The sequence below is a fragment of the Lolium perenne genome, chromosome 1 (genome assembly GCF_019359855.2).
Source record: "Lolium perenne isolate Kyuss_39 chromosome 1, Kyuss_2.0, whole genome shotgun sequence".
Classification (NCBI taxonomy): domain Eukaryota; kingdom Viridiplantae; phylum Streptophyta; class Magnoliopsida; order Poales; family Poaceae; genus Lolium; species Lolium perenne.
In genome coordinates this window covers 90,830,799-90,844,405 of record NC_067244.2, presented here as the reverse complement: position 1 = coordinate 90,844,405, position 13,607 = coordinate 90,830,799, and the positions used below count along the sequence as shown (strand labels likewise).

General features: G+C 40.3%; 1 protein-coding gene across 3 annotated transcripts; it reads left to right on the top strand.

The window, feature by feature from the left end:
• Positions 1-203: 203 nt before the first annotated feature.
• On the top strand, positions 204-13,340 carry LOC127305204 (phospholipid-transporting ATPase 3). Of its 3 annotated transcripts, XM_051335599.2 has the most exons (27): positions 204-684; positions 2,286-2,351; positions 2,997-3,058; positions 3,286-3,367; positions 3,462-3,572; positions 3,722-3,799; positions 3,916-4,012; positions 4,160-4,266; positions 5,200-5,265; positions 5,351-5,472; positions 6,901-6,985; positions 7,060-7,137; positions 7,212-7,328; positions 7,544-7,699; positions 7,790-7,894; positions 8,137-8,279; positions 8,746-8,847; positions 8,932-8,995; positions 9,072-9,284; positions 9,918-10,083; positions 10,251-10,330; positions 10,865-11,104; positions 11,546-11,767; positions 11,849-12,016; positions 12,096-12,458; positions 12,542-12,648; positions 12,770-13,340. In XM_051335599.2, exons 1-27 carry the CDS (start codon positions 454-456, stop codon positions 13,086-13,088), a joined length of 3,750 nt encoding a protein of 1,249 aa, XP_051191559.1. In that variant the 5' UTR covers positions 204-453; the 3' UTR covers positions 13,089-13,340. The 3 variants fall into 3 exon arrangements, with proteins under 3 accessions (XP_051191559.1, XP_051191562.1, XP_051191568.1); XM_051335602.2 differs by lacking the exon at positions 204-684 and having other exon boundaries at positions 2,307-2,351; positions 3,002-3,058; XM_051335608.1 differs by lacking the exons at positions 204-684; positions 2,286-2,351; positions 2,997-3,058 and having other exon boundaries at positions 3,717-3,799.
• Positions 13,341-13,607: the final 267 nt, after the last annotated feature.

Sequence of the window (13,607 nt, the reverse complement as noted above, 5' to 3'; positions counted from 1 at the left end):
GTTGTAATTCTAATGCCTAGTAATTAATCGTTTTTCTGCCAAAAACCTGGGCGGGCCATGGCCCGGTTCGGCCCCTCCGCCAGTGGGGACATGGATACCGTGCGACTAGTAGACATTGTCTACGCTTTCAACATTTTAGTAGAAGGGAGGGTGCAATATGCAAGATTCCCTTCATTTTCTTCCTCGCGACGCGAGTCGCGGCCTCGGCTCTTGCAGTCCTGCTCTCCCGGTCCCGGAGCCGGAGGAGGAAAAGAAGAAGTAGCAGTACAAAATAAAAGAAAAAACGCGCACATAGGGGAACGCGTGACCCAAATTGAATCCCCTCGTCACCGAGACACCAAAAGGCCGCGCAAATCCGGCCGATTTGCCCCCCACCCGATCTCGTGTCCGGTCCACTGTAAGATTTCCCTAGATCTCCCGCAGCTGAGTTTGGCGCTGCGGGGGGGACGCAGGATGAGCTCCCGGATAAAGGAAATGGTGCGGGTGGCCACCGCGAGGCTAGGCGGCGAGCCGTCGCCGCGGGCGGGGTCTTCTCTGCCAGGACGCGCGGAGTCGTCCAGGTCCAGGACGGCACGTCTCGGCGGTGGGGGTGCTAGCCTCCGGCGGCAGCCGCAGCCGCAAGCGCCCACTGTACGCACGATATACTGCAACGACCGCGATACCAACGCGCCCGTCGCGTACAAGGTACGTACCCGCCCCCCCTCCACTAATTCGGTTTGATCCGCAGGTTGTTTTGCCTCGAGGCTTTGGGCAGTCCTGTAGGCCTAGATCTCGTCACCACATGCATGCTGCGTGTTCCGGTGGTTGATTTGGAGATGACCGTTTGGTATATTAAGCTACTAGAGTACCACTAGGTTTGTTTCGCCCCATCTTGTACAGAGATTACACGATTCATACTGATTAGTCCACCAGAAAGTCACCGCCCCACCTGTTTGTCCTTGTCCTTAAGAGCTGCATTTGTAGTTAACTTTGAGGTCATTGGTGGATTAGAGCTTGTTTGATTTTTAGGATTACTAGTGACATAGTATGGGCACAGGGCAAACTCTATCAATAGATCCAATGGATAAAAAAATGATGCATACAATGGATAAAATTTTGTTAACTCATGAACAGGGATAATTCGGTCAGCAAATTTGAGAAATTTTTGATTAAAAAAAAAATGTAAAAATAGAGTCGGCTATCTCATTGAATTTGTGGTGAGAGAATTACCTGTAAGTATGTAACCTGTTGATCAATATCTCCGATTTCTTGCGGATTTGCCCGAGCAGGTCCGCTCCCTGTCTCACTCTCCGTCAGAGCCGGCCCTTCGTGATAGTGCCGTGCGTGAGGGAAAACTTAAAAGTGATTAGGAAATGAAATTGGATTTGGGGGCAGGCTTCCAGCTCAATCGTGTGACTTGTGTTCTTCTCGGCTTCCATGCGGCCTGTGCTTGATCGGTGATTCGATCGAGAAGAAAACGAACCATCGGGCGTGCGTGCATGTCTGGTGCCTGATTCGATCAATAATTTTTCTGTGTGGTTGCCTGCTTGTTACTGTTAGACGTTGGCCTGAGCAGTGCGATAGTGGGCTTTCCCCCCTCTACTCGTCCCTATATACATACTACACTAAATACATAGGGCCCCTATTTACGATGGCCCCGGGCCGTCGCACCTTTTTCCCTGGGCCAGATCCGGCCCTGTATGGGCAGGATATATAAATGCTACTGGCGTTGAGGGGCTTCAAGGGCATGGGTGTACTGGCTGTACTATTCTCTTCATCAATGCGCTTAACCACGGCTGAATGATGCTTGCTCTGCCAATAGCTGAACTTGTATCTGGCCAGTGTGGCCAACTCACCTCCCGATGACAGCAAGCTGAAGCAAAGCTATTTACCTGTAAGGAGGAATTGATTGCTTTCCATGTTAGCTTTCTGTAACAATTGAAAACTCTATTACTCGCCACTTGTTAATATTTAATCATCTTAATGACATTTATCCAATCCCTGCAAAACTACTGCCGCTAGTGTGAGTAGATAATTCCTGAATTTTCCTGACACCCCACAATTTCGTTGGATATTAGTTTATATGATTGAATTTATTTGGAATTGATACTGGGCTATATCATTTCTGATATTATGAATATGCTTCTAGTTTGTTTGACCATGCACAAAAGCTCTTTTTGTTTAGGAAAACATTCTCCTGCAAGCGTATCGAACCATCAGTTCCGCAAACTCCAATGCCAGAGTTATACTTTATTTTCTGATAATTCATGAACTATTTATGTATCTGTCTTGTTCTTCATTTCCAGGGAAATTCTGTATCGACCACAAAGTACAGCGTCCTGACATTTTTACCTAAAGGATTGTTTGAACAGGTATTTATACATTGTTTTTTGCTTGTTACATATTCTATCAATAAACCCTCTAGGTTTGTCATCTTGAAAACAAAATTTTATTTTGTCTCTTTCCTTGAGGCAACAATTTTATTCCTCTTTCCCTTGTTCCTTATATGAACTTCGCTTTAAACTAGACACATGAGTTATTAACACAATGAGATAAGTATCTTATCATTTTAACTTCTGCATAATGATCTCTCCTTAAAGATGTTTCTTTCCTCAGCTTTGGATTGTGCTTAGCTTAAATAGTCGATGCTTGATAGGCTCACCTGGTCTGGCACCGTGTTTCAATGTGTTTAAGATACTGTGATTATAAAAGTTATATGGTATTTGACAAAGCAGTAAGGTCCATTATTTTGTCACACAACATAAGATGTATTTGAGGCAACATAATTCTGGCATTTTCATGGTTCACTGCTGTGGATCCTAGTATTTAAATGAGCTTCAGAAGCTAAAAGCCTTTAGTTGTCAAATCAAGTAACACATGTTACAAATGTAATGCATGTTTCTGTACCAAACAAAGCAGCTTTGCACTGATAGCTCCACCATCAATTCAAGTGTTTTATCACTGTATTATTCAGTAGCAGGAACCATTTGTAATTCGTTTTTTTTTTGCTTTGACAGTTCAGGCGGGTGGCAAATCTTTACTTTCTCATGATTTCGATCTTATCGACTACACCAATTAGGTCTCCCTCTCTCTCTCTCTCTCTCTCTCTCTCTCTCTCTCTCTCTCTCCCTGTGTGTGTGCACAACTGCACATGATGCATGTGTAGGCCTATGTTATCTGTGGAATTCTTGGTTGCAGCTAGACACTTCTGAGCATAACAAGTCCATGAGTTGATTCAGACATTCTTTGCTTCCCTTCATCTTTATTTCTATTAATCAAATATCATACATGCTTGTATTTTTGCAGTCCAGTTCACCCTGTCACTAATGTGGTTCCCCTTAGTTTAGTGCTTTTGGTGTCTCTCATCAAGGAAGCTTTTGAGGATTGGGTTAGCATTGCTCAGCTGCTTCACTGTTTTGTTGTGCTATTCGTAATGAGGAAATCTGACGCCCTTCCCTTTTTGTTTCCTGTCCTTAATACAGAAACGTTTCCAGAATGATATGTCAATTAATAATGCACACGTCGATGTATTGCAAGGTCAAAAATGGGAAAGTACTCCATGGAAAAGACTGCAGGTTGGAGATATTGTGAGGGTAATGTCTTAAATCCTCCTGATCTCAGCTAATTAATCCTTTGAACTGTTGAATTCTACCAAAGTTAATAAAATGTCTTCAGTTTAATCTTGAGCTTAAAATACATACACAAGAAAAAACTAACAGTGATGGGCACTTCTTTAGAGCAGATCAAGCAAGACAGTTATTTCCCTGCTGACTTGCTCTTCCTATCGAGTACAAACCCTGATGGCGTTTGCTACATAGAGGTTAATAAATTCATTCTTACCCATTCTGTTCTTTGCTCAAATTGGAAGTATTAAACGAACTTCAGCGAAACCTTTCTTCTAATTGAAGTGTGTTGGATATTTTATATTTATCCCAGACAGCAAATCTTGATGGGGAAACCAACCTGAAAATAAGGAAAGCTTTGGAGAAAACCTGGGACTATCTTCTTCCTGAAAAGGCTTATGAATTCAAAGGTTTTTATATGTTTATTTTTTTCCATCTTGATGGGAGCCTATTCTGTAGTTGGTGGAACTTAGGAAACTTTGTATTTTCTCTGAACTTCGCATAAGCATTGTACCTTCTGTGAACTTTCACATTTTTTTTTGTCTTATGGCTTACAGGTGAAGTACAATGTGAACAGCCTAACAATTCACTTTACACATTCACCGGGAATCTTATCGTGGACAAGCAAACTATACCAATTTCACCAAACCAGATACTACTAAGGGTAAGTTCTTTCATGCTGTGTTATTTGTTTTTAGCATCTTTATTGAGAAATCGAGTCATTCCACTGCAAAGTTGACATTTTGAAAAAATGCGACTAACTGTGAGAAATGACATATGGATAAATGGGATATCCGGTGGCAATTTTCAAACTTGCAGCCTCGCAGTGGCATGATTCAGAATTTTCATCTAGGACTTGTTGGAATGAGTTTTTTTTTTTAATTTCCTTGGAGAGATTAGGTATTTGGTACCAAACCTTCCAATTTAATGCCTCTCATCCAGAGGGGCCCTCATTATCTATTTACATGATTAATCGCTTGCCAAGTTGTTGCATGTTCCAGATTAGCATGATTTTCCTAGAAGTACCCCTCAGGTTAAAACAATGTCACCACTGATGCCTTCACTCACATTCTTCTCACTATAACACCATCATCCTACATTGGCCATATTCACATTGTTGTCACATACTTGTGTAATATTACAGTTCTATAGCTTTTGCCAACGAGACTAGCTATGATACAAGTCTTGTAGTTTTAGATTTCAAAATGTTCAATCATCTCATGAACTTTCCACTTCTCTAGTTTCACATGTTGGACATGCAGTGACTTGTTTAAGCAATGTTTGTAAAGTTTATAAGAAATGTGCACATGTGCAGTAAAGTACGCTTCCAAGACAGTAAGTAAATTCCTCATGAGTTAAGACCAGAGAAAGTGAGAGACCTCTAGTTGCTCCAATCTGGAATCTGTTTAGATGTAATTTATTTTTACGATGGAGAGTGGAAACTACCAAAACCTACTTGTCAGCACTTAGATATGGTTCACTTTCAAGAGTTCACTTTCATCAGACTTGAGCCTTTTCCTGCACATCACTCAATTCTCTGTGTATGTGGGCACACATGCAAAAAAGATAATAATTTCTTCCTACCTTTTTGCCTCAGGGATGCAGCCTTCGTAATACGGAAAACATTGTTGCAGCTGTTATATTCACGGGCCATGAGACAAAAGTATGGGCAATTTTGTGTTATATATGTATTCAACCTGTCATTTGCTTCTGGTTCTGCGATTTACTGCTATGGAGCACTACTGCAGGTTATGATGAATTCAATGAATGTTCCTTCTAAAAGAAGTACGTTGGAGAAAAAACTAGACAAGCTTATACTAGCTCTATTTGCAACCCTGTTCACAATGTGTGTCATTGGTGCTATTGGAAGGTAAGTTTTTTTTTTCTCCGTTCACTTAATATATTAGATGTCTATTCTGTATCATTTGCTTACATGTATATTCTTAAGATCAGTTATACTGGTTAGGTTGATGTTATGTTGGCTTTACACTTGCACACTATTTTTTCAGCTTCTCAATTAATCATAAAAAACAATTTATTAGCATAATATATGCTTCTAAAAATAAGACAGAGATGTCTGGAGTTTGTTGGGGGAAGTTCTTATTTTCTTGTCCTCCTCCTTACACCCCGTTTGGATGTAGGTATTCAGATTTCAGGCAGGGAACTGGAATCAGGCTTTCCCAGTTCTGCTGTTTGGATGTCTTCAAAATTGGGAGATGGAATTTGGGCCCAATACCACATGGAATCGTGGACTACTAGAATAGCCTATCTCCAATACAGAGCTCGACCCCTCTGAATTGGATGGAAATGAGCCTCATCCCCAGATGACCGCCGCCAGCCGCCTTTCTTCCATGGCGACTACTCTGCGTGCTCCGTTAGCGACCTCTCTGGCGAACCTCCGCCCCAGCCCCATCTGCTACCTCTCTCCCTCCGACGGTGAAGCGAAGCGTGATGGAGCACAGGCTGTCGGAGCTCTGCCGAGGGTGAGGTCCTCTACTGCACACCCCGCGTCCCTCTTTCTCTCTCCTGGTCGTCGTCATCCCCACTTTTTACCTCCTCGCCGCAATGGGAACTGCCCATCCTCACGCTGCTTTACGATGATCTCTGTCATGCTGCTCCATGCCCCTCTGCTCCAGGCCGGCGTTGGCAACATGGCACCACCTACGGGGAGAGATGTGCTGACTGAGAAGATGGCTCAATTGAAACTAAACTGGATGGACATCCAAACAGAAATTCTGAATTGACTCCTCATTTCCAACCACGAATATTTTGTACACCCAAAAAGCAAAATTGGTATTGTGGCCCAATTCAATGCAGAAGCTGATTTGGTCTTGAACCCAAATTCAATTCCAGCAGCCGAGTACCTACATCCAAACGAAGTCGTAGTGCTTCTGTGTGGGATAACAGGATTACGGATGAGCGCAGGACTTAGGTTTTAATAATCTTAATACTGTAACTTTTTTACGGTTTTATACGTGGGAGGTGGGAGGGGTGGACAGATTGGGCTCTATTTAGATGCACAGAGTAGGAATGGCTCTTTTCAGCAAATTGATTTCTTCGAAGGTTGACAGGGAAGGATAATATCCTTGTTAACAATGAAAAGTTATCAATCCTTACATGGTAAAACTGTAAAAGAATCAGACATCTGTACAGTTGATGACCTAACTATTGCTTTTGGTTACCTTCCTGTAACTATGATGGCTGATCTTCTAAATGCATGTGCCTATTCTGTTTGCACTTTCTCTAAGAAATGAATTAGATCTCACTAATAGACCTTATATTTGGCTTGTATCAACAGTGGTGTGTTTATCAATGAGAAATACTTCTACCTTGGATTGCGTGGGCATGTTGAGGACCAGTTTAATCCCAAGAACAGATTTGTGGTATGTATTACTTAAATACGTTTCCAGATAATATGCTCCAAGCAGCCTTATATCATACATTTGTACTTCTGCAGGTGACCATTTTAACCATGTTTACTCTAATAACTCTATACTCAACAATCATCCCTATATCTCTTTATGTGTCCATAGAGGTATATGCTCAATTTCAAATTCAGTACACCCCTGTAATTGGACTTTCAGACCTTATGTTACCTTTGATTTGCAGATGATTAAATTTATTCAATGTGCAAAGTTTATTAACAATGATCTGAATATGTATCATGCGGAGAGCAACACCCCAGCTTTGGCCCGTACGTCTAATCTGAATGAGGAGCTTGGGCAGGTAATAGTCCCTTAGCAAAAATGCCTCAGTGGTTTCATTTTTTCCATGATGAAAGTATTGGTTCGTAATTGGCTATTAGGCCCCTATAAATACATATACTACTAAAGTAAATGCTCAGTGTTACTGTGTTACTTGAAAAAGATTTAGCACTTAAAAATAAATTTTACATTTCTGACATCTGTTGTTACCTTGTTTTTTCACCATTAATGGTTCAGGTTGAGTATATTTTTTCTGATAAAACTGGAACACTTACAAGAAACTTGATGGAATTCTTTAAATGTTCTATTGGTGGAGAAATATATGGAACTGGCATTACAGAGATCGAGAAAGGAGGAGCTGAGCGAGCTGGAGTCAGTATTGATGATGATGAGGTGTCCAACACTTACCTTGCTATTTCTGTTAGCGTGGTATCTGTGAATAGGTGCAACTGCCCTTATATTTGGTTTGCGTACTTTTCTTAGGGTAAAAGGTCAGCCACTGCAGTTCATGAGAAAGGATTCAACTTCGACGATGCTAGAATAATGTGTGGTGCATGGAGAAATGAACCAAATCACGAGGCTTGCATGGTAGATATATCAGACTACCTGTGCAATAGTTTTCACTCTTTCCTTCCTTAAGTAACGTTGGTTTCGTTTTTTTCATGATCATCTCTGGTCTCATTGACATGATTATTTACATATCATGATTGATGCCTTTATTATAAACTTTTCTTAAATCCTATGTGGCTATGTTTCCTGTATGATGATTTCCATTTTTAGTGTGCTAATTGCTAAACAGCCATTCCTTATTTGCTCTTATTTCTCTTTAGGAATTCTTTAGATGCCTTGCAATCTGTCATACAGTTCTTCCTGAGGGCGAGGAGACACCAGAAAAGATCACTTATCAAGCTGCCTCTCCTGATGAGGCTGCGCTTGTGGCTGCTGCAAAGAATTTTGGTTTCTTCTTTTATAGGTAAGCCCTTACCTTAAAGTGGCCCTAGTTTGCTCTTGCCATTTTGTTCCCAACAGGATATATAGAAAAACTCCGTTACGTTTAGCTGTACATCCAGGTTATTGCTTACAAGTATATTTTTGTAGTATAAAGGACTGAATTGACATTCTTGGTACTCCCTCCGATCCAAATTAGCTGATTCCACTTTGTCTAGATACGGAGGTATCTAGTCAACAAACACATCTAGTCACATCCGTATCTAGATAAAATGGAGTCAATTAATTTGGATCGGAGGGAGTAGCAAAATGAGCCAGTACCCCATTTATAAAAAATCCCTATGTAAATTAGATCTCTGTTAGCTCTATGCTTCTATTGGGATGGTTTCTTCCCATGGATATGACAACTGCTCAGAGTTGTGAAATCATCCATAGTTCTTAATAAATTTGTTGCAATTTTTTCAGCTAAAATATGTTTGTGTGTTCTGTAGACGTACGCCATCCACAGTTATGGTACGCGAATCACATGTTGAGAGGATGGGGAGTATACAAGATGTTGCATATGAAATTTTGAATGTTTTGGAATTTAACAGGTCTGCCTTGTTTTTTTCTTTTGAAATTCGATAATATGACATCATTATTTTTTTCTACACTTCACACTTTGCTGTAACTAACAGTACAAGGAAGCGTCAATCTGTGGTTTGCCATTTCCCGAATGGTAAACTTGTTCTCTATTGCAAGGTAATACACAAAATTTAATTTCGTTTAGCTTTTATTTTGCATATTGTCACACTAACTTTATAATATTGTGTAATAGGGTGCTGATAATGTGATTTATGAACGATTAGCTGATGGAAATCATGACATTAAGAAGAAAAGCAGAGAACATCTAGAACAATTTGGGTCTGCTGGCTTGCGTACACTTTGCCTTGCTTATCGAGATCTCAGCAGGGATCAATATGAAAGCTGGAATGAGAAGTTCGTGCAAGCTAAATCCTCTCTACGTGATCGCGATAAGAAACTTGATGAGGCATGCATCACTATCTTCTAAAAATACTTTTATTAATATGACATGATAATAACCTTTTACAAACTATGTTACTGCCTCCCCAAGCACTTCTATGCTTGCCTGCCTGACTTCTCGGTTTACTATCATCCACTACTAGACCTGCACTGTTGGGCATGCGATTTATTTCATCGTAGGCAATTTTTTGTAGCTATGCATTTTCTTCTTCTGAAAAGCCTTATTCCGATATTTTGGGTTTTTTTTGTTTGCATTCCAACCACTAAATCAGAGTTAATTAATAGGGAGTGGAGGGAGTGCTTGACAAATCATGTACGGTCAAATAGCGCTTCCTAAATTTTGTCTTACTCAAGAAGTGCAGAAGAATGTATGGAAAAATAGACGTCGTAAAATATGTATTTTTGGTGTATTTTGCACTGTAATGACTAATGACTAAACATAAATTTATGAATATAACAACATAAAAATATGTTGGGTGTAAAAAAAGAAATTCAAAGATTGTCACCAGAAAAGCATTATCTTTGCAATCTGTCATATAATCAAAGACTGCTTTGTACGAAATATAAATTGATGTTGAAGTATTTTCTTCTATTGCTGGGTCATCTTGTGATATAATTTTCTTCTCGTTCTTTTTTGTAGGTGGCTGAATTGATTGAAAAGGACCTTATATTGATAGGGTGCACTGCTATAGAAGACAAACTGCAAGAAGGGGTGCCAGCGTGCATTGAAACTCTTTCTGCAGCTGGCATAAAAATTTGGGTGCTAACTGGAGATAAAATGGAAACTGCAATTAATATAGCATACGGTGAGGTTTTAATTTTTTATTATTTGTTTAACCTTTGCTTATTTCTTTCTTAACGAATGTATACACTAATAGCTCAGTATTGGACAATTTGGGTTCTCTGTTTTCTCCCTCTTTCACCTGGCCTAGAAAAGCTTCAGAAGTTTTTGAGTTGGTTATTTGCTCTGCAGCATGCAGTCTGGTGAACAACGACACAAAACAGTTCATCATCAGTTCAGAGACGAATGCAATTAGAGAGGCTGAAGATAGGGTAAGACAACCATAGAGATTGCACTTCGAAATGATATTCTGTCATGGAGCTTGTTAAGCCACAACATATATTATCTTGTACACCCTCTGTCCCTTAATATAAGATGTTATTACAATAAATATAAGAGTATTGGATGTAATAACATCTTATATTACATGGACATGCAAGTGAAGACTCTGCTAAAGGTGTTAACTCATATCATTTAAAATAAAGGAATGCCTCAGCTGGATGCCTGTACGTATTCTTTTCGGTTAGAAGGCACATTTTCCCCTTTGTACTTTGGTTTGTGGGGCATTAAATAATTTGTGGTGTAGATTTTAGCCTTTATTGTTGTATAGATAGCATATATATATATATTTTAATCTTATTTCTCCATGTGGATTGTGTTGCCTTGTACTTCTTGTTCATTGTACTTTGATCAACCATAAACAAATATGATTGCATCTCATTGGTGTAAACCAACTTTTACATGTAGTGTGTGATCTTTGTTATGGACATGCCTTTGCCATATTATAACGTGTCACTCATTTTCAGGGCGACCCGGTGGAAGTTGCCCGAGTTATCAAAGACTCAGTAAAACAGAGTCTGAGAAGTTACCTCGAGGAAGCCCACCGTTCTCTAAGTAGCACACCAGGACGAAAGTTAGCTTTCATTATCGATGGAAGATGCTTGATGTATGCTCTAGATCCTGCTCTGCGTGTGAATCTTCTTGGTTTGAGTTTAATTTGCCACTCAGTTGTGTGTTGTCGTGTTTCTCCACTGCAAAAGGCACAGGTAAATTTTATTTATTGCTGTTAGTATCTTATTCGTGCATAACTTTGCATTACCCCCAGGGAATAATTAACAGTATGTCATGCTTGATTTTGGGGTATCTATGTTTCTTATACTCAAGGTCTCATATGGATGCTCTTCAGGATGCGTAGTCATGAAAATGGTTATCTTGATATTGTTGAATTGTAAAGGGAATAACCTATATTGTACCTCCACTATAAGAGTTTGTGTGGCAGATATGTTATTAATCATTGTACAAGGATGCATTTGCTATTGCAGTTTTTTTCTCTACTCAATCATGCACTATGACATATCATATGCGCTAAGTTGGTTATTACCCATACCATTAGGATATCAAAACCTATGTTTTGTGCGTTTCTTTCCTTGCATAAACTATATGTTAAAATGATGTCAAATTGGACAATGGTGACACACATTTTGTAGGTTACTAGCTTAGTTAGGAAAGGTGCTCGTAAGATAACTCTCAGCATTGGCGATGGCGCTAATGATGTAAGCATGATTCAAGCTGCTCATGTTGGGATTGGCATTAGTGGGCAAGAAGGAATGCAAGCAGTTATGGCTAGTGATTTCGCCATCGCTCAGTTTCGATATCTTACCGATTTACTTCTTGTACATGGACGGTGGTCATACTTGAGATTGTGCAAGGTATGCTTATGGTTTCCCTAGCTTGTAGCTTTCAATATGTATAGTTCACAAAAAGTAAGTGCTGACATGTTGCAATTTCAGGTTATCACATACTTCTTCTACAAGAATCTGACATTTACGCTAACTCAGTTCTGGTTCACTTTCCAAACTGGCTTTTCTGGTCAACGATTTTATGATGACTGGTTCCAGTCTCTGTATAATGTCATTTTCACAGCGCTGCCTGTAATTATGGTTGGCTTGTTTGATAAGGTATAGTTGCTTGTATCTGTTATACATTTAGCTCTGGAGTGATGCTATTTGCTGCATTCACTAAAATGAACCCTTTCAGGATGTGAGTGCATCTCTATCAAAAAAATACCCGCAACTTTACCAGGAAGGAATTAGGAATACGTTCTTCAAGTGGAAAGTGATAGCGGTCTGGGCTTTCTTTGCCTTTTACCAGTCAATAGTGTTCTATTACTTCACTGCAGCTGCAAGTCAGCATGGTCATGGCTCATCTGGCAAGATCCTTGGTCAATGGGATGTTAGCACGATGGCCTTTACTTGTGTTGTGGTGACTGTGAACCTCCGTCTCCTCATGTCGTGCAACTCTATTACAAGATGGCATTATTTCAGTGTAGCTGGCAGTATAGCTGCCTGGTTTCTGTTTATCTTTGTATACTCTGCAATAATGACATCATTTGACAGACAGGTGGGTGAATTATGCAGAAATCTATTGTTTTGCTGATGACCACCCTTTTTACATATGCATTAACTTCATACTGCTTTCTGCAGGAAAATGTATATTTTGTGATTTATGTTCTGATGAGTACCTTTTTCTTCTACCTCACACTAATGCTTGTTCCGGTCATCGCTCTCTTTGGTGACTTCCTATATCTATCGTAAGCAGCTTCTCCTTTTGCAAAATAATATTTTAGGTGATACCATCTAGCTACCTTTCAGTTTACACTGAAGTAGTTGAATCAACTGTGTGCTGTCTCTGATATTCTATCGATATCTCAGGCTTCAGAGATGGCTATCCCCCTATGACTACCAAGTTGTTCAAGAGATGCACAAGGATGATCCTCACGAATACAGCATAATACATCTGCCAGAGAGGAGCCATCTGAGCCCTGAAGAAGCGAGAAGCTACGCGATCTCCATGCTTCCCCGAGAGAACTCCAAGCACACTGGTTTTGCTTTTGACTCCCCGGGATATGAGTCATTCTTCGCGTCTCAGCAAGGCGTCTGCGTGCCTCATAAGCCATGGGACGTTGCAAGGAGAGCCAGCATGAAGCAGCAGCGCCAGCAGCCACATCGGCGTAACCCCCCTTCCGTGTAAAGTTATGTACATCATGTTCTTTTGCCAGCAGAGAGCAGTCCACAGGAGTGTGTATAAGTAGCCTTCTAGCCCCCCTTTTTTTTGTGTTGTCATCCATTATGCTGGCGATGTCAGTAGGTGGCCATTGATTCAGTTGGCTGAAGATTCAGGTAGGCACGCGCTTAGTTAACAAATTGGACACTGGAAATGCAGTTCGCAAAATTCTCTGGGATTTTTACAGGATTATATGTTTACGCATTTTGTTTTGGCTCATTGCGGTCTTTTGTTGCAGTGCCATCTTATGCAACTTCCACCTGGAGGTTCTTGCTTGGATGGTTAGGGCAAGGGTCGAGGAGTACTTATTTTAATCGTTCAATTTCGATTTTCTGATGCATCTTCAGTACTCTCGATAGGAGTATTAGCTGTGTATGCATGTTCAGTACAAACCTTTTGGTGGAGTAAGATGATGCATCTTACTATTAAATTGCAATGCAACCGTGGTATATTATCGCTATTTGTTCGATTTACCCCTGAATTTAG

What these genes read in the sequence shown, in the direction of transcription:
- LOC127305204 (XM_051335599.2), top strand. Translation starts at nt 454, where the DNA reads ATGAGCTCCCGGATAAAGGAAATGGTGCGGGTGGCCACCGCGAGGCTA. An exon ending in TGCAATTAATATAGCATACG is followed by an intron (nt 10,084 to 10,250) that starts GTGAGGTTTTAA and finishes TTTGCTCTGCAG; the next exon opens with CATGCAGTCTGGTGAACAAC. An exon ending in TGACATCATTTGACAGACAG is followed by an intron (nt 12,459 to 12,541) that starts GTGGGTGAATTA and finishes TGCTTTCTGCAG; the next exon opens with GAAAATGTATATTTTGTGAT.